General features: G+C 54.1%; 3 protein-coding genes across 3 annotated transcripts; all 3 read left to right on the forward strand.

Moving 5' to 3' along the window:
• Positions 1–746: 746 nt before the first annotated feature.
• Positions 747–2,058, forward strand: MRS44_001976 (uncharacterized protein; the record flags this gene model as incomplete). Its single annotated transcript, XM_046274303.2, has 3 exons — positions 747–1,034; positions 1,084–1,437; positions 1,489–2,058. The coding sequence occupies 3 exons, from the start codon at positions 747–749 to the stop codon at positions 2,056–2,058; spliced, it is 1,212 nt and encodes a 403-aa protein (XP_046124847.2).
• Positions 2,059–4,113: 2,055 nt separating this feature from the next.
• Positions 4,114–8,373, forward strand: MRS44_001977 (uncharacterized protein; the record flags this gene model as incomplete). Its single annotated transcript, XM_046281719.2, has 4 exons — positions 4,114–4,782; positions 4,850–6,295; positions 6,342–7,223; positions 7,699–8,373. The coding sequence occupies 4 exons, from the start codon at positions 4,114–4,116 to the stop codon at positions 8,371–8,373; spliced, it is 3,672 nt and encodes a 1,223-aa protein (XP_046124848.2).
• A 2,063-nt stretch (positions 8,374–10,436) lies between these two features.
• On the forward strand, positions 10,437–18,345 carry MRS44_001978 (uncharacterized protein; the record flags this gene model as incomplete). Its single annotated transcript, XM_065623902.1, has 3 exons — positions 10,437–13,184; positions 13,236–16,492; positions 16,533–18,345. 3 exons carry the CDS (start codon positions 10,437–10,439, stop codon positions 18,343–18,345), a joined length of 7,818 nt encoding a protein of 2,605 aa, XP_065480313.1.
• Positions 18,346–18,593: the final 248 nt, after the last annotated feature.

The raw sequence follows: 18,593 nt of genomic DNA on the forward strand, positions 1-18,593 counted from the left end.
TGTTGATATTGAATAGGGGTTCTTCGCCATCGGCTTCCACAAGCCCCTTTACCAACGCCCCTCAAGACATGGCGTAAACGAAAGCTGTCAGACTCAGCTCCAGCTTCCATGGAAAATTCTGCTTTTCTCATTGTCTTGTTCAACTTTCCCATGTCGGCCACTCTCATAAGCGAATCCGATCGACGCCAGTGGCTTTTTGGTCCAACACGGGCGTTATCGATATTCAGAAGAGTGGCGTCAACTACACCTGCAGGAACAGAAACTCTGTGCAAGCTCAACTCTGACATCCATGTCTCATTTTTCTCTCTGTTGCTCAAGATCCAGCATTGAAATGCACATGTGTAAATTGTCGTCTGTCGTGAAAAACGTGTCGTTCGGGTCCGGAGACTCGGAGGTGATGTTGCGGCGGGTGTAACATTGATGAGATGATGGAAGTATTCGCGAACTGTGAGTTTTGAATGTCACGACGGAGTTGCCGTGTGTTGTTTTTGGTAGGTGAGGGTAATTGAGATCGTCGCGGGTGTGCGAGTTGAACGGAGACATGAGGAGATTTTGTGTACACGGTGCTGGGGATGAGGCCTCTGGCAAGGAGTTTGTGTTGGCAACTGACAAGTTATCCGACATCAACAGATTTCAAGATGGAGACAATGGTCCTATAAAAAGGAGACACTCCTTGTCTTTTCTAGCAAGCATCATCATCAGTTCCCAACAGCATCACAACAACCACATTCTCTCACATTAACAACATGCTCTCCCTCAAGCTCCTCCTGACCCTCCTCCCCGCGGTCCTTGCCGCCCCAAACCCCCGTTCCAAAGACCCCGATGTCGTCGAGGGCAAGTACATCATCACCCTGAAGCCCAAGATCGTCGAGGTCCAGATCGAGAGCCATCTGTCATGGGTTGAACACGTTCACAAGCGCAGTCTGCACCGCCGTGATGAGAACGGTGTTGAAAAGATCTGGAGCGACAACTTTAAGGGGTACTCTGGTGAATTCGATAAGGAGACTATCAAAGAGATCAAGGCCAGTGACGATGTAAGTCTCTACAGCCAAGAGTGTTTGCTCAGCAGTCTCACATCAATAGGTCATCGCTGTCGAGCCAGTCCGCAAGTTTGAGCTCTACCAGCAAGTCATCACTCAGAGCCCTGCGCCCTGGGGTCTTGGATCCATCTCGCATCGCACTCCCAACTGGCACGAGTATCGCTACGACAACTCTTCCGGGAATGGCACGTGGGCGTATGTTCTCGATACTGGAGTCAACTGCAACCATACCCAGTTTGAGGGGCGAGCTCATCTTGGATACAATGCGTTGCCTCACACTGAGTTTGTCGATGCCAATGGTCATGGAACGCACTGCGCGGGGACCATTGCCAGCAGGGAGTTTGGTGTCGCCAAGAACGCCAGTGTGATTGCCGTCAAGGTCTTTCACAACAGTGGTGTAAGTTTCTTCGCTCTTCAGCAGATATTTGCCCCTTGCTAAGGTCAGCAGTCAACAACCGATGTGATCCTCGACGGCTTCGAATGGGCCGTCACCAACATCACCAACACTCCCGGCCGTGCCCAAAACTCAGTCGTCTCCATGTCCCTCGGCGGCGGACGCTCCCCAGCTTTCAACGCGGCCATCGAGAATGCCTACCGCGCAGGTATCCTCACAGTTGTCGCAGCAGGCAACGAAGAGAAAGACGCGCGCGACGTCTCCCCAGCCTCGGCTCCCAACGCCATCACCGTGGCTGCCGTCGACAGGAACAACGTGCGTGCCAGCTGGTCCAACTACGGCGCTGTGGTTGATATCTTTGCTGCGGGCGTTGATGTGGTGAGCACGTGGGTTGGGAGCGACACCGCGGTAGAGACCATCAGCGGGACGAGCATGGCTTGTCCTCACGTCGCTGGTCTGGCGCTGTATCTGATGGCCCTGGAGAAGCTGCCGACACCAGCTGATGTGACCAAGAGGATCAAGAGTCTGGGAACGAAGAATGTTGTGGCTAATAGGGGAACTGGAAGCCCCAATTTGCTGGCCTTCAATGGAGTTCCGGAAAGTAAGCTGTCTAAGACTGGTTGAGTACGGAGTGGGATATGCGTGTTAGATAGGTACACGATGTTGAAGTTGGGCTTGTCGGATCTTTGGTTTCTACTTCTCAGAGGAACGTTTCCATACATGTATTCTTTAGAATGTTGAGAGCTGCTTGTTGAAATTGGTTATCCTATCGTATTGAACTTTCCTGCTGTGATGAAGTGCATGATCCAATAAGCCTACATGGCATGGTAGTATGCTGTGAAACAGCGACAACCATGATGAATGGTTGTCTCTTTTCCTGCTTTTACCCTGGACCAAGGTGGGATCCTGAGCATGATAACTTCAGGGCTGACCCGCTGATCGAGCTGGGTGTTCTTCAAGGGCTAGGGTAAGTAACTTTGTTAACTAAAGGCATTGACAAAAGAACCGATGAATGATTCTTTAATTGTCAACGCCATCTCTGTCGCAGAAATCACCCGTGCCGAGGTACAGTATCACTCTCGAGTAAGACACACGCAGCGCCACGCGAGATCCAGGTTGTCGCGTGCGCCCACTCAGCATTGTCGATTGCAGCGATGGCGCGGACACGGGGAAAAACGTGGCAGTCCAGGGTTGGGGGGGCATGGAAGGAGAAACGAGGCGGTCCGTGATGAGATGGCCGGGACCGGGGAAGATGGAGGGCACACGGGGCGTTTCTGGGAATCGATGGATAGATGTTTGGTGTGATGAGTTGTGCAGGAGTAGATCTGGTTAGATCTTGGGTCATGGTTGAGTGTGACTATTCTCTGGCAATGTCGTCGAGTAAAGCTATTGTTATCTGGACCATGCTGACGTTCGTTATTGTTCAAGCTGACATCTGACCTGAGTTGTCTCAGTTGATAAGACGCAACCACGTGAACCAGCTCAGCTTCAGCTCTGGTGTTTAGCTGGCATGGCAACTTGCGTGACCCGACAACAACAGCTTGTAAACAAACCCTCGTTCATCGGTTATGCACAGGTAAAGGATCGATCTAGGGTTTATCGGCTGGTCTGTAATTCAAACCTGCAGCTGTTAATTACAGCCTTTGCCGTTCGCGTCGTCTTCTTTCCCCCTTTTTGCCCCGAGGGCTCCATAAGCTGCTTGAGTCGAGCGTTCCCCCCACTGGCGCACATGCGTTTGGGCTGATGCGCACAAGGCGGCTACTGTTTTCGGTGCACGCTTTTGGAAACGCTGGATGTTTCGTCCACGCAAGCGGCCTACCTTGAGTTGAGAGATAGCAGAGGCCGTCAAGTTCTTCAGCAGAGATATTCTCTACGGAAGTCAACCTCAGGCCGCCAAAGCTCAGACGAGGCGTCTGCAGCCATCCACCAGCCAACCGCTGCAGCCGCCACAAACTCCCCGTCCTTTAGCTGTCCTGTGCCAATTTCCCTCAGCCGCAGTGTCGCGTGCGTGTGCGTGTGAACCCTTCTCTATTCTGGGTTAGGATCGAACCCGTTGATTTTCTTGTTTCTGCCTTGTGTGTGTGCGTGCGTCGGGTGTGCGTGTCCTGCGCTGCTGCCACACAGTGGATGTTAGGTCGTTGGCGCGCTGCCGCTGCCGCTCGCTAACCCTCTCTCACCCTCCCCCTCAGGTCAGTCAGAGTCAGCAGCCAGCTCCTCTCTCTCGCCGTGAGAGCCTGACATCACCGCACCACCACCACCACCTTCTCTTCTACCCTCCCTCCGCTCTGGCTGGTCGCCTATTGCCATCTGATTCTTGGTGCGACACGGCTTCTCTCTCTCCTTGAGCGATACCGACGTCCTCTCCTTGCGCCTCTACGCATTCCGGGAATGCCACTGAAGCAGCGCCTCTCGTCCATCCATCGCATAACCTTCGATTCCGCCCCTAAATCCTCCGCCCGACGCCGCTGTTTGGCTAGGTATCCTGTCTATCTAGGACTCTGACTGGCCCTCCACCCGCCGACCCGCTCCCGCTCAACACCACCGCACCGCGAGCCCGCATGCCCGATTTCGTCCTGATTACATGATCCATTTCGATCCTCACCTCCACATCCATCTTTCAACCCTCACGCCCAACGCCCCGGTGCTGCGAGTCCGGCGCCGCGGCATACCTTCGTCACCATGTTTTGGAGGTTTGGCGGTTACGCCAACATATCCACCATCGACACCATCCTCGACAAGCCCGACTTTACCCTCGAGGAGCTGCTCGACGAGAGCGACCTGATCCAGGAGCTCAAGCAGCACAACTCCAAGCTCATCGAATACCTGCGCGGCGACAATGTCCTCGAGAACCTCCTCGAGTACGTCGTCGCTCCCAAGCTGGAGACGGTAGAGACCCCCGAGGAGCCCGCCAACGAGGAAGACAAGGCCAAGAACCGCCTGCTGCCCTTCTCGCGATCGCGCGCATCCTCCCGCGCCACCGACCCCGGTAACGATGACGAGGAGGAGCAGGAAAAGAAGCGCAACCGCTACGCTTTTGTGGCCTGCGAGATCCTCAGCTCCGATACCTGGTCCATCTATGAGGCCCTGGCCGAGAACCGCCAATTGATACGCGATTTCTGGAAGTTCTTGTCCCGCCCTGCCCCGCTCGACCCCCTCCAAGCCAGCTACTTCACCAAGGTCAATGAGTCTCTGTTTGAGAAGAAGACCGAGGACATGATGGAGCTCTTGATGAGCCTGTCAGATGCCGTCCCCAACCTGCTGAGGCATGTCGAGTGCCCCATGATCATGGACCTCTTGCTCAAGATTATTGCCTTGGACCGTAATGAGGGTGGCCAGGGTGTTGTCGAGGTATGCGCACCCACTTTGATAGGACCAATTCTCTGAATGAGCTGCGCTAACTTTTATTCTCATGTAGTGGCTGTACTCCAAAGACATCATCCCGACCCTCCTCTCCTGTCTAAGCCCCGAGAACAACTGGGTTGTCCAGACGGCTGCTGGTGACTTCATCAAGGCCATCATCACCATCTCGGCCAATGCTTCCCAGAACGAGCAGCAGTGCATCGGACCCAACGAGCTTACTCGCCAGCTCGTGTCCAAACCATGCATCGAGCAGCTCATCGGCTACATGCTCGGCGGTGGCAACCCTCTTACCGTCGGTGTCGGCATCATAATCGAGGTGATTCGAAAGAACAACTCTGACTATGATCCGGACATGGGCACTGAGGCTAGTGCTGTGCCCTCCAGCCGCGACCCAATCTATCTGGGCACACTTCTCCGCCTGTTTGCCGAGAACGTGCCCAAGTTCATGAGCTTGATCATGGACGTTCCTTCACAGAAGGACAAGATTAACTCTACGTTTGGTGCCAAGCTGGAACCGCTCGGCTTCGACCGCTTCAAGACGTGCGAACTCATGGCCGAGTTGTTGCATTGTAGTAACATGGGTCTGCTCAACGAGCCGGGCTCAGAGGAGTTGATTGCTACCCGTGATACTGAGCGACAACGCCTACGGACCGAGGGCAAGCTTGGCCCGTTGAAGGAGGAGGACCCTTCCACTGACGACTTGACTATGCGACGAGCCGCACCCGAGGAAGGCCGACGTCTAGAGGTCACGAACGCAGATGATGATGGCTTTGAGGAGGTTGAGCCCAGTAAGGAGATGAGCGAGGATACCTCTCACGAGTTCGTCAAGGCTGAGGTTGATATTCCCCCTGTTTCCACCACCTCGTTCTCTGGTAAGGATGAGGACGATTTCGTGGACGAGCCGCTCAGCCCTGCTCGATCAGGCGCCGAAACAGACAAGACTAAGGATACTCGTTTCGATGAGCCTGATCTGGTTGTTGCGCCTTTGTCACCTACAAAGCCCAAGGCTCCTGAGCCTGCGACTGAAGAGCCGGCCAAGGCTGAGTCGGCTGAGAAGCCTGAAGCAAAGGAAGCAAGCGGCAAGTCAGAGGATACAAAGACGCAAGATACCGACGCAGCTGCCAAGGATGAAGCTTCTGACTCTTCGGTGATGCTCACCCCGGCTCCCTCTGAGCCCGATACCAAGCCTGAGCCGACTGATGCGTCGGCAAAGGACGAACCCAAGCCCCGGAGCTTCTCGCCTCACCCTGAGGATCTCCCCGCGCCCCTCTTCTCGGCTCCTCCCGCGCCTGAGTCTGGCGCCGACCGACCCCCTCAGGTGGCTGAGGCTCAGTCTCAACGCGCCCTGGCGGATGAATCCATTACTGAGGCCAAGAAGGAGCAAACTGGGGACGAGACAGCTGGGGAGCGGCCCGTTGAGCAGGATGCTGGCATTGACCCCGTTGTTGGAGACTTTTTGAAGATGCAGTTTGTTGAGTATCGTGTTGTACCGACTATTCTTGTAAGCCTTACTCGTTCTGTCCCTGAGCTTGTGCTAACTCATGTAGTCTTTCTTCTTTGGATACCCCTGGAACAACTTCCTGCACAACGTTGTGTACGATATTGTCCAGCAGGTCTTTAACGGTCCCATGGACCGTGGGTTCAACCCCAACCTTGCCGTGTCTCTGTTCGAGGCGGCCGATATTACAAGTGCCATCATCAACGGCCAGCAGGCTAGTGACGAGTCTCAGGCCAAGACCAAGACCCGAATGGGCTACATGGGTCACCTCACGCTGATTGCCGAGGAGGTTGTTAAGTTCACTGAGCGGCACCCTCCGGAACTGCTCTCGGAAACGGTCCTTGACCGAGTTATGAGCCAGGAATGGATCAACTACGTGGAGGGGGCGCTCGCCGAAACCCGCGAGAGGGATAATGCCATCCTCGGCGGTGTCCGGCCAGAGGTCGCTATGGGCAACCGGGCCATGGGCGGCAACCTTGGTGGCGTGGGCCTGTCCGGTCTGGGTGGAAACTCGGGCGCCGGCTCCAGTGCCCTGGCCGAGGCCGGTCTCAATGGCGGTATCGAGCTGAGCCAGGACAGTGGGAATGGGATCGGACCCTTTACCATCAGCGCCGGCACGTTGATGTCTGGCTTTGGCAGCAGCAGTGACGAGGAAGACGAAGACGGAGATGGAGACGAGGAAGATGTCAATTCTGAGGTGAGTGGTGTTTCTGCTGAAGGCTTTGGCGAAGGGGGCATCCCTGGATATCCTGGCATAGTGGACTCCCCTGAAGACGTGATCATGGGTTCTCCTGAGCCTATGCGAGCGGATTCTCCGGACGATGATGACCGACTGGACGTTACAATGACTTCGCCTGCGGATTGGGGTAACTCTGGGGTTCCTTTACACGGGGATGGACGGCACGACTCAGAAGATCCGCATGCTGAGCAGGTTGAGCATGTTTCGAAGCCAGCAGGAAACCCCTAGGAGGGCCCATCCTGTTGGGGGACACTCAATCGGCCACGCACAAGGACTCGAGTGCCTTCACGAGGCATGCACAGTCATGACGAGCCAACTCTCGACGACCTTGAGACACTCGAGGATATTGAAGTTGAGGAGCTCATGAGACTGTTGACGACGGCAAGATTTTGAGATATGATACCAGGCGTTGTGGGTTACTAGACTAGGTGGACGGATGGACAAGGTAGAGCTGTCATGTAAGGGATTGCAGAAGCTGGGTTATGTATAGAGTTATTGGCAACGGAGACAAGTGTTAGGATTTGCATGTTGCTACGGAGAGGAAAGAAATGGAATGGGGGATGATGCTGTGATGCCAGAGTTTTCACGGATGCCCATGCCGATGCCAGGCTCACCTTCTCTAGTGTCTTTGATAACTGAAGGGCGTTATACTGACCAAGACTCATAGTTCCGAGCCTATACGGACCCCCTGAACAACTCGGCTGGATCGATGGAGCCGCCATCGATCCCTCCTCCTCCTCCACCTCCTCCGCCGCTGAACATCCCCCCTTCTCGAGCTCGGCTGCAGCTGGCGGCGCGGTTGGCGATGCACCAGAAGAACAGCCAGGCACAATCATCGGGCAACCTAAGTAACGATGACGATGACGACGACGACAACCCCACAGATCCCTTTGCGGATACGGAAGAGGATTTCGACGATGACGACCAGCAGGGCCTAGGAAAGGGAGCATGGTGGCGGGACGTTGTGAGAGACCGGGGAGGCAAGCTTGATGGTAACGAATCTGACGATGAGCGCGACGATGATGATGACGATGAGTTTGGAGACTTTGCCATGGCAGAAGATGACCAAACTGGCGAGGATAACGAGCAGAGGATGGTCTTTAGGCCCCTGGCCGTGAACCCGGCAAAGGAGGGGTCAACGAGGGGGCTCAGCGGTCTCTGGCCATTTGGACTCTCCAAAGCAGAAAAGGAGAAGGAGGGAAGCAAGTCAGCAGCCAACGACGACGACGACAATGGCGATGACAAGACGGGCGAGAGTGTGAGCAAGGCGGTGGAAGTCAAGGAAGCTAAGCGAAGGACGAGCATCGAGGACCCCGACGATGACGACGAGGTTGTGGTTTAGGCATGGGAGGACTACGATACCAGATTACGCGGGAGGAAGGGCATAGACACGGACGGGACGGGTTTGTAGGTAGGGTTTTTGGTTCAAGAATCCGAGGGTCATAATGATGGGAGCTGCTGTACGATTACATGGGGATGTTCTGGATAGGGATACGCTGTACGTAGAATTGATGCATTGAGAGACGTGAGGCTGCTTGGTGAAGCTGATGCATGTTTATCCCTGTGAGAGACGAGGCTTGGCTTACCAACCTCACTGTAGACGTGGTATTCCAACGAGGCTATCCCTGTCTTGTCCCCCGCAAGTCAAGATGGCTGCATCTGACGTCTGGAGAGACTCAGCCCCAGGCACGCGAGATTCACAACCGCGCAGCATCCGTATAAACGCGTCCGAGTGAAATTTAATTTAAACAGTCGCCCAGAGAAGTGACGGATCATTAAGCTAAGCGCCCGGCAGATCTAAAATCTCACCGCAAACGTTTCCGTTCGTTCCCGTCTCCATAAGTGAGCGGTTGTTCTCTGACAGCGCACACACTGTTGCCCTACCTGCCTGCTGAGCTGACGCAGGGCTTGCGAATCATGTTATACAGTAAGCACAGGATGGGGAATTTCATTTTGTTCGAGGTGAGCACTAGCAGGCACGTGTGCGGCCCAGTCCCATTTCGCTTGTAGCCGAGAGGGCATCCCTGTAGGAGGAGGGGATCAACCCAACTTGAGACGAGGCCTTGTCTGGCGTCGGTGATGAAGAGCAGTGGGATGTGTTTTGGATTTAAAGTTTATTCATATGAATACGAGATGATTGACATGATGTTGTTATCTGGTGATTCCAATAGTCAAAGGAGTGAAGAAGGAAGAAGAGGATTTCGCTTTTGATGCAGGGGATGAAAGATGCATCCGGATTAGGGAACCTAGAAGCAGGGGAAAGCTGACATACCATGCAATCCGGTAAGCAAAACGGAATTAAAGAGTCAGAACGTTAAAAAAAAATGGTTGCAAGCGCGTAATTTTAAGAGATGGGCATAGGGCTGTTCGTAAAAAGTCACTACCGTGTGGAGTAGCGGTAGGGGACACACCAAAGTTCCTGGAATAGCTCGGGAGGGGGAGATGAGCATGATTCAGAAGGAAACAATTGACGTGGAGGGTTCTTCTTGTTATTGTGAGAGAATTGTGAGGCATGGGGTGATACGATGGGCAGGGATGGATGCTACACTCCAAGTCGAGGATCCTCTCCTACAAGAGAGGCCATTCTGGCATCCGTTGATAATAATTTTGCTGTGACTACACGACTGTAGATCTTATTGTGAGGCATCAAGAGTATTCCTGAATAGTCATAGTCCGGATGTACGGGTTGTCTAGTGGCGCGAGAGCTCGCAAAATCACGACCGCTCTCGCATCTTGACGGCATCGCTAGTGTCTGGTGTTGGGTCTGGTTTCACGATTCATCTCGCCCAACGTGGTTAGAAGGTGATCAGCCATATAATATCTGAATTCGTCATTGAGTCCCTATTTCATGCGTGTCCTTATATTACTCGCAGTGACATTGAACAAAGCAACAGCTGTACATGAGAATAGATGCATGTTGGCGGTGTAAACAAAACGTCTCCCTGCCTCACACTCACGCACGCCACCTCGGACTTGAGATTAAAGAACAAGAACAGCGTCTAAATCGAGGCGGATCAAGTACCCGACCCGAGCAGACCAAACAAAGGCTGAGCGATAATTCCCCTGGCTCTTTTAGCCCCCAATCCTTCCTGGGGGAAGACGAGGCGCTGTCAAAGGGACCCGCAGGGGGGGTCCATGCCGCGCCGTGATCCATCAGCAACCGAGAGCGTGGTACCTACTTAAGGGTCTGGTCTGGCAGCGCCCGTGAACCAACGCCGGTCCCGGCGATTTGATGTATTCACTTTTAATTGATTTTTTTTAACTGTTTGGCGACATATTTTGTACTGAATTGAATCTGACGTTGTCTCTGTCGCGTCGGATTCGAGAGACATGCCGTAACGCCCGGAACCCGACCCGCGACAACTACTGTCAATTCTACTTTCATTCCATTAGATCCTCTCCAAAATGTCTCTCGGGAAGCAACAGCCACTCTCACAGCACAGCCAGCCCCCTCCAGAGCGCCTCATCCAGGCCGTCGCCCAAACCCTCGGCATCTCGAGAGATGACATCCTCCTCTACGACTCCTTTAGCGAACTGGGCGGCGACGAGGCAAAGGCTGAAGCTCTGCGGCTGGCCTGCAGGAGGAGGGGCATCGATGTCAAGAGCGAGGATGTTTTGAATTGTCCCACGCTCGCTGAGCTGCAGACGCGGATAACGGCGTTTCCTGATCCTCTACCTCTTGGTTCCACCACCAATTCGGCGTTGAGCTCGGAAGATTCGATTCGCAGTCCTGCCGCTGAGGATGATGACGTATTCTCGCCAAAGAGTCGCAAGTGGGCAGATTCCATGTCCAGCTACGACTCCATGCCCACTGACGACGACTCGATAAACCCCATCAGGTCCAGCCTCGACGGTCTCCTCAGGTCCTTTCCCAGAGTCAAGAATGTGTGCCTCGCGACGCCCAAGGTGGGGCCCTTTGATGGCCAGCTTGTGGCCTTTCTCAGCATCTCCACCAGTAGCGGTACAGCAGAAACCGAAGTTGACGAGATCACGTTGCCGCCAAGGAGGGAGATGGAAGCGCAGAGGAAGGAGATGAGATCGTTACGGATAGCGGTTCAGGAGTGGGCTGCTGACGCGCGACGGCCGCAGATTTGGATTCCTCTCGCGTACATGCCCTTTACCGATAGTCAAGAGCCAGACGCTCGGCGACTCCAGGCGTGGGCTCAGGATATCAGCAATGCCACATACGACGAGGTTATGAGGATACAGGTCGCTGAGCCCCGGCGGCGGAGGGATATCAGCCCAGGCAAGTGGCGGAAGAAGGTGCAGTCGTGGGCTGAGTCGCGAAAGTCGATGCTGGTGGTCCACGATGCTGAGGAGCTGGGTGAGACGGTTTGTTTTCCCCTCTCGCCGATGCAGCAGCTTTACTTTCAGGCCTTGAAGCGGAAGGGCGAGTCCATCGCGGAACCAGAGTGTCGGTATACGCGGAGCGTCATGCTCAGAGTAAGAGGTGGAGCTAAACCGTCGCATGTCGAGAAGGCTGTTGAGGCTTTGGTCGCTAGGCATGAGATGCTTCGAGCTCGCTTCAGACCGGTTCTTCAGGAGTGGCTTCAGGTTATCGTTCCTGCGAGTTCAAGTTCATACCGTTTCGCCCACCATACTGATGTTGACGACGATGAGATACGGGGTTTGGTGGAGGGAGCGCAGGCTGCTATTAACCCTACCAAAGGACCCGTCTTTGCTGTCGAACACATTCGAAACGAGAACAAGCAGATGCTACATCTTACGGCACATCACCTAATTGTCGATCCTCTATCATGGCGTATCATCATCCACGACCTAGATCAGTTGCTCCAACGAGGCACTCCTCTACCCAAACCATCAACATCTTTTCCTCGTTGGATCGAATACCAGAATTACGAAATGAGCCAACGATTATTTGAGCCGACCCTTCCCTTCGAGGTATTATCCGCCGACCTCGAATACTGGAATCTGACTCAAGAAGCCAACACATACGGCAACACTCAACAATCCTCCTTCTCCCTAACACCCGAACTAGTCTACATCCTGAAGAATGCATCTGCCGACGTCTTGCGGACAGAACCGGCCGATGTTCTCCTTGCGGCACTACTGCTCTCTTTCTCTCACATGTTCCCCGACAGAGCCCTCCCGACGCTATGGAAGCAAGAACACGGCCGTGGCGCCGTTGATGGAGGCCTCAACATCATGGACACGGCTGGATGGTTTGCTTCGCTCTGTCCCATTGGCGTCCTCCTCGATTCGACGATCGATCTAATCCAGGCCATCAAGCTTATCAAGGATACGCGCCGAACCGTCCCCAGAGAAGGCATCCCCTACTTTGCAGCCGAGTTTTCTACCTCGAAAGGCGCGGCTGCAAGTTTCCCGGTGGAAGTTATCTTTAATTGTGCGGATACGGCAGAGCAGCTTCAGCGAAAGAATGGACTCCTAGAGCCGGTAATGGCGCCGGGTGAGAAGACGGCTTCTCTCACATCTAAGGCAGGCTCTGAGGTGGGCAGAATAGCCCTCTTCGAAGTCTCGGTCCTTATGGACGCCTCAGGAGCACAGGTGGACTTGACATACAACAAGGCGGCCAAGTACCAGGACAAGATCGAGACTTGGGTGCAGGTCTTTGAGCGTCTTGTCCTTGAAGCCATTGGCAAACTTCAGAATCACGAACCCGAGCTCACTCTGGCCGACGCCCCGTTACTGAGATCATCTTATAAAGCTCTCGCTAGACTCACTTCCGATCGACTCGCAGGCGTTCCTATTCCGAATGTGAGGGACATCGAGACTATCTACCCCGTGACGTCAGCTCAGCAGGAGGTTCTCATTGCTCAGACGCAAAACATCGACACGTTTAACGTACACGCCGTTTACGAACTGAGAGCACGGAAGGGGCGTTCGATCGATACTGCGCGATTGTGTACTGCGTGGGAGGCCATTGTGACCAACAAGCCGGCTCTGCGGAGTATCTTCATTGATGGAGTGTCTCGGGAGGGACTGTTTGATCAGGTTATTTTGAAGAAGGCATCACCGAGTATGCTCTTTATCGAATCGATAGACCCTGATGAGGCTGTCTCGACTTTGCCAGAGTTGAACATGCCATTGGCGGAACCGCGTCATCGTCTCTCAGTGTGCCACAACCCTGATAGGACGTTGGTGAGGTTGGATGCCAGTCAGGCAATCTGCGATGTTTGTTAACCCGGATTGTTCGTGTGATGAAAGAGTTGCTAACGGCCACAGTTGGCGAGTCTCGATCTACTAGTGACAGAGTTGAGCAGAGTCTACTCCGGCGAAGAACCGACACACAACGAAGCCCTCCACTGCAAATATCTGTACCACGTCTCCTCCACCGACACGGCCTACAGCATGGAAGTCTGGAAGATCGGGCTATCCCACGCGAGGCCATGCCTGTTCCCTCGCCTCTCGCCTTCTTCAGGGGACACGTTCCAGTCTCAGTCATATACCCTCGACGTCACACAGCCTCAACTCCAGGCCTTTTGCGCACAACAGCACGTCGAGCCTCACGCTGTCGTGCAGCTTGCCTGGGCGTTGGTCCTCCGTTCCTTTGTGGGCGCGGACCATGTCACCTTTGGATATCAGTTTAGTGGGCGAGATGAGCAACTCCTTGGCGGTATCAATCAGGTCGTGGGCAGCTTTGCTACTATTCTGCCGTGCTCCATTGAGGTTAGCCCTGACTTCTTGATTGGGGCTTGTCTTGCGTCTGTTGGAGAATCATTCATCACCTCTCGCAAGCATGATAATGTCACAATGGCCAAAATTCAGCACGCTCTGCGGCTCAAGGAAAAGCTCTTCAACACGTGCTTATTCTTTCAGGATTCTGACCCCTTTGAGAACAGCCCGCTGGAAAATCGCAGAGCAGCAGACCTTGTTCTTTCTCCTGTGACATCCGGACGCAGGACTGACTGCGATCTCTCCCTCACTGCAATCTTTGCCAACGGCCGTCTCCAAGCCAGTTTCACCTCACGACACCTCTCGCACAATCAGACTCAAAGTATCGTTAGCAGCTTCGAAGCAGCCCTGAAACGCATCATCGAGCACCCGGACAGTTCTGTTGATGAAATCGACCTCTTTACGGATCGTCACTACGCGCAGCTTGTTGTTAACGACTGGGAGTCGACGCAGAGGTCTCGCAAGATCTCGGCCTGCGTCCACGATGTTATTCTGCAACACAGCCTCACGCGCCCTGATGCTCTGGCCGTCTGCTCCTGGGATGGAGACATGTCGTATGCTCTACTATCAACGCTGGTCACTAGGTTACGGACGTATCTGGTGAACCTTGGCGTCGGTCCTGGCATGGCCGTGCCTGTTGTACTGGACAAGAACCACTGGGCTCCTGTCATGCTCCTCGCCGTGATGCAGGCCGGTGCCAGCTTCGTGGCTCTTGATTGTCATGACCCCGCCACGGTCAAGTCAACCATCGATCACTTAAGACCTCACATTGTACTTGCGGCTGAGACGGCTTGGCGCGATCTCAGTGCCATGGTACTCAACTTGGTCATCGTCAACGACACCCTCCTTGCCAATCTGCCTCCTCACATGTCGTCGCTTGCGCGTGAAGCCAGTCCTGAACAGGCTGCCTGTGTCTTCGTCAGCCCCCGTGCCTCGAGAAGCATCTTCTTCACCCACTCTTCGCTGTGCTCCATCTTTGTGAGCCAGGGCCAGGCCCTCAAGATGGACAGTTTCAGCAGAGTCCTACAGCTCTCGGCCTTCAACGTCGACATCTCGCTGGTTGAGATTCTCGGCACCATGGTTCACGGCGGTTGCGTCTGTATCCCCTCGGCAAAGGACCGTGCCCAGGATCTCACTGGTGCCATGGCACGTATGGGAGTTACGTGGTCGTACATGACGGGCATTCTCGCACGGAGGATCGCCCCAGCTTCTGTCCCGTCGCTTCAAACACTTTGCTTCCGAACTCGTAAACTGGATCCCGACACGTACGGACCTTGGTTGGAGAGCCGCAATGTTCTACTTGCTTATGGAGCACCGGACATTTGCCCCCTTGGCATCTCCATCACTGAGATCACAAGGGACAACCCGTTGAACGTCATCACTCCTCCCGTGACGGGTCGCTTCTGGGTCCTTAACCCTGAGGATCCAAAGAAACTCATGCCTGTTGGCGCCATTGGCGAACTGGCCATTGACAGTCCCCTTGTCACACCTCATCGGTTTGCTCTTGACAGACCACTGGTCGCTCCAAGTCTTCCCTATCAAGGGGAGAAGCAGAAGGCTCGATATCTCAAGACAGGCCACCGTGTGAGATTTCTAGACAACGGCAACATCCAGTTCCTATCCAGCATCCGCGACGATATTGTGGTGGATGGCTCGACAATCGACGTGACGGAGGTAGAGCAACACATCCGTCGATGCCTCGGCAAAGGCATTGATGTCGTGGTGGACTCAATCAGGACTAGAGATTCGGCTCCTTTTCTCGCGGCCTTTCTCGAACTAGACCCAACGCTCTTTCATGGACAAGAGAACTTTTGTGACGTCAACGAGCGTGTCAAGGAGAGAACCTTTCTCGCAAAGAAGATGTTTGACGAGTCGATCGAGAACCCTGGTCCTCATACACCCAAAATTCCTCGACACTGCATCCCATCGATCTTCATTCCCGTCAAGGAACTCCCCGTGTCTACATCCCTCAAGGTCAACCGCCGCAAGCTACAGCGAATCGTGTCCCAGGTATCCGGTCAAGAACTCCTCGCCATGTCCACGGTCCCCAACCCAACAGAGATCCAACGCCTTGTCCTCGCACAGAAGCCTCTGCCTCTAACGCGCCCGGAGCAGGTCATGAGGTCCATCTGGGCTGGTGTGCTACGCATCCCACCTGGCGAGATCAAGGGCTCCGACAGTTTCTTCTCCGTCGGTGGGAACAAGCTCCTCGCTACTGAGGTCGTCATTGCTTGCCGAAAGTACGGGCTTCATGTTTCTCTTCTCGACATCTTGAACGAGGTCTCTCTCACCGACATGTGTCGCGCTGCAGAGTCGTCTAACAAGCCCACAAAGAAGACTCTAGACATGTTTGCCCCGTCACACCTAGCCTTTTCGATGGACAAGTTTGACAACGCACTTGTCAAGGATGTGATTGCGCCTCAGCTCAACTGCTCGCCTCGGAATATCCTCGATGTGACCGAGGCGTCGTCTCAGCAGATCCGAAGCCTCGAGTTGGGCATGTTTAGCTCCCGTGCTGACATTGTCTGCCTGGTTATCAAGTTCAACGGTCCTCTCAAATTGTCCAAGCTTGAGGGGGCTTGTGATGATCTCACAGCGATGCATCCTGCCCTCAGAACGGCATTTGTCACGCACGAGCATAGAGTTTATCAAGTCCATCTTGCTTCACCGGCTCCCTTCAGGACATATCCCTGCGAGTCCAAGCTCGACAAGATGACGGAAACCATCGTCAAGGAAGAGCAGAGCTTCGCTTTTGACCCAAGGACTCCTGCTACGCAATTCACCTTTTCTCGACTCCAACAAACAAGGTACACTCATTATGCGTCTGAGCAAGACTCAAATAGACAGCACCTCGTCGCATCTCATCGTCCAGGACCTTGTTTCCCTTTACGAGGGAGCCGCCAGCACGACTCCCAGATCAAGCTTCCTTGAATACACCCGTGCTTCACGTATCAATCGTGAGCAGGGACTGGAGTTTTGGAAGTGCCAGCTCGAAAACATTTCCATGACCAACGTTATCAATGACATCAAACCTACTCCTCCAACAGCCGTGGCTGAGATCAAGTCTCTTCAGCACACCACATCCCAAGGCCGTCTTGTCGACTATGGCATGACCCCCGACACCGCCCTCAAAGCTGCTTGGGCTATTGTGCTCGCTACCCTCTCAGGCGTCAACGATGTGCTCTTTGGTGAGGTCATCCACACGCAGAACGTGCCTCCTCCGTTTGCCATGGATCTCAGCAGCATGGTTGGCCCCTTGACCAACGTCATCCCCGTGCGTGTACAGTTTCCTGCCATCCATAGCACGCCTCTCGATCTCATGGCCTGCGTTCAGAAACAGCGACAGTCCAATGCCCGCTTCGACATGTTTGGTTTCCAGGAGCTTGTCAATGAGTGTACCAACTGGCGGGCATGTACTCAATTTAGCACCATTGTACAGCACGATGTCAAGTCGCCTCTTGATGGGTCATCGACGCTCAACATTGATGGAATGACTTTCACCTACAAGACTGTCGATCCTCCGGCGCAGGACTTTCCTCATTTGTTTGTTCGCTCAACCGTTGAGGGCGCTGACCGTGTCACGCTTGAGATCAAATACTCTGAAGAGCGTCTGTCTACTTCGTTTGTGCAGTCTTGCCTCAGCCTTCTTGTCGCTGCTTGGGAGACTCTGACCCACGCAGACACGATTCACCAGCCCATGGTTCAGTCTGCCGAAGAGATCAGCCGCTCTGTGAAGCAGATTCCGTTCCCTCCCAAGGAGTCTAGCACCTTGCATGTCCCAGTTGATGTTGTTCTACAGCCAGCCCAGCGAAAGGATCTGGACAAGGCCATCGCTGGGGCTTGGAACGAGGTCATCAAACCATCATCCAGCATCCCGCAACGTCAACTCGAGACCATCCCCTTCTATGCCATCTCTAGGTCCATCCTCTCCGCCCACTCTCTCACAACGCACCTCAACCAGGCTCTGAGATGCCTCAACATTCCCAACCTCGACGCCATCACCCTCAGAGTGGAAGATATCCTTTCCAACCCGAGCAGCCTGTCTCAGCTCGAGCACATTGCTCACCTCCTCCGCACCGCCGGGACGCTCGCCCTCCCTGTTCCCCCCGCCCCTAAATCAGAGGCATCTTCAACCCTCCGACGACCCAAGTCAAGATCCGGTCCCCAGTCCGAACGCACCGTCTCATGGCGCAAGAGCTTTCTCGGTCTGAGAGGCCGCAGCAGCATGAAGGATCTAAGCCAAAAGGCCAGCGAGTGGATAAAGTCCAAGAAATCCACCAGCGAGACCTCGCTGCCGTCTAATGGCGTTCATGAACTAGACGGTGCCTCACGTGGGAAAACAGTTGCTGAACTTCCTGCCCAGTCTGCCCCTGTCCCAAGACTCGGTAGTCTCCTGTCTGAGAATGAGAAGCATGTCGCTGAGCTTGAGGGGACTGTCCTCAGCTATGACTCTGGCGATCGAGGCAGCCCGGTTGATAGAAGCAGTATCGGGGACTCATCGTGGAGATCCGTTGAAGACGCAGATTCCTCATGGAGGTCCATCGAAGAAGTTGTCGAAGTCAGCCCGGTCGGCCCTTTTCACGCTGATAAGCGCAAGTCCATCTGGGGATCTGTGTTGGATCTACCACGTCGGTCAATCACTCCTCGTTTCTTGAGGTGAAGGACCAATCTCATACACAAGACAAAATGTGTCACCTATTCATTATCATCCCGGCCTATGAAAGGCACAGTTGGATATGACGCCCATGTTTTCAATATTTCTGTAATTATATCACGACAAGACACATAGACATAGTAATGATACCCCATGAACCATGCATTATTATTATACAAATAACCACAAACCGCAAAACATGCACAGTACACCAAATTGAATTCATCATTTCATTCTGACCCAAAGGCTCCTCT

This window comes from Fusarium solani (assembly GCF_023522795.1).
Source record: "Fusarium solani strain SB1 chromosome Unknown bctg00000000, whole genome shotgun sequence".
NCBI lineage: Eukaryota > Fungi > Ascomycota > Sordariomycetes > Hypocreales > Nectriaceae > Fusarium > Fusarium solani.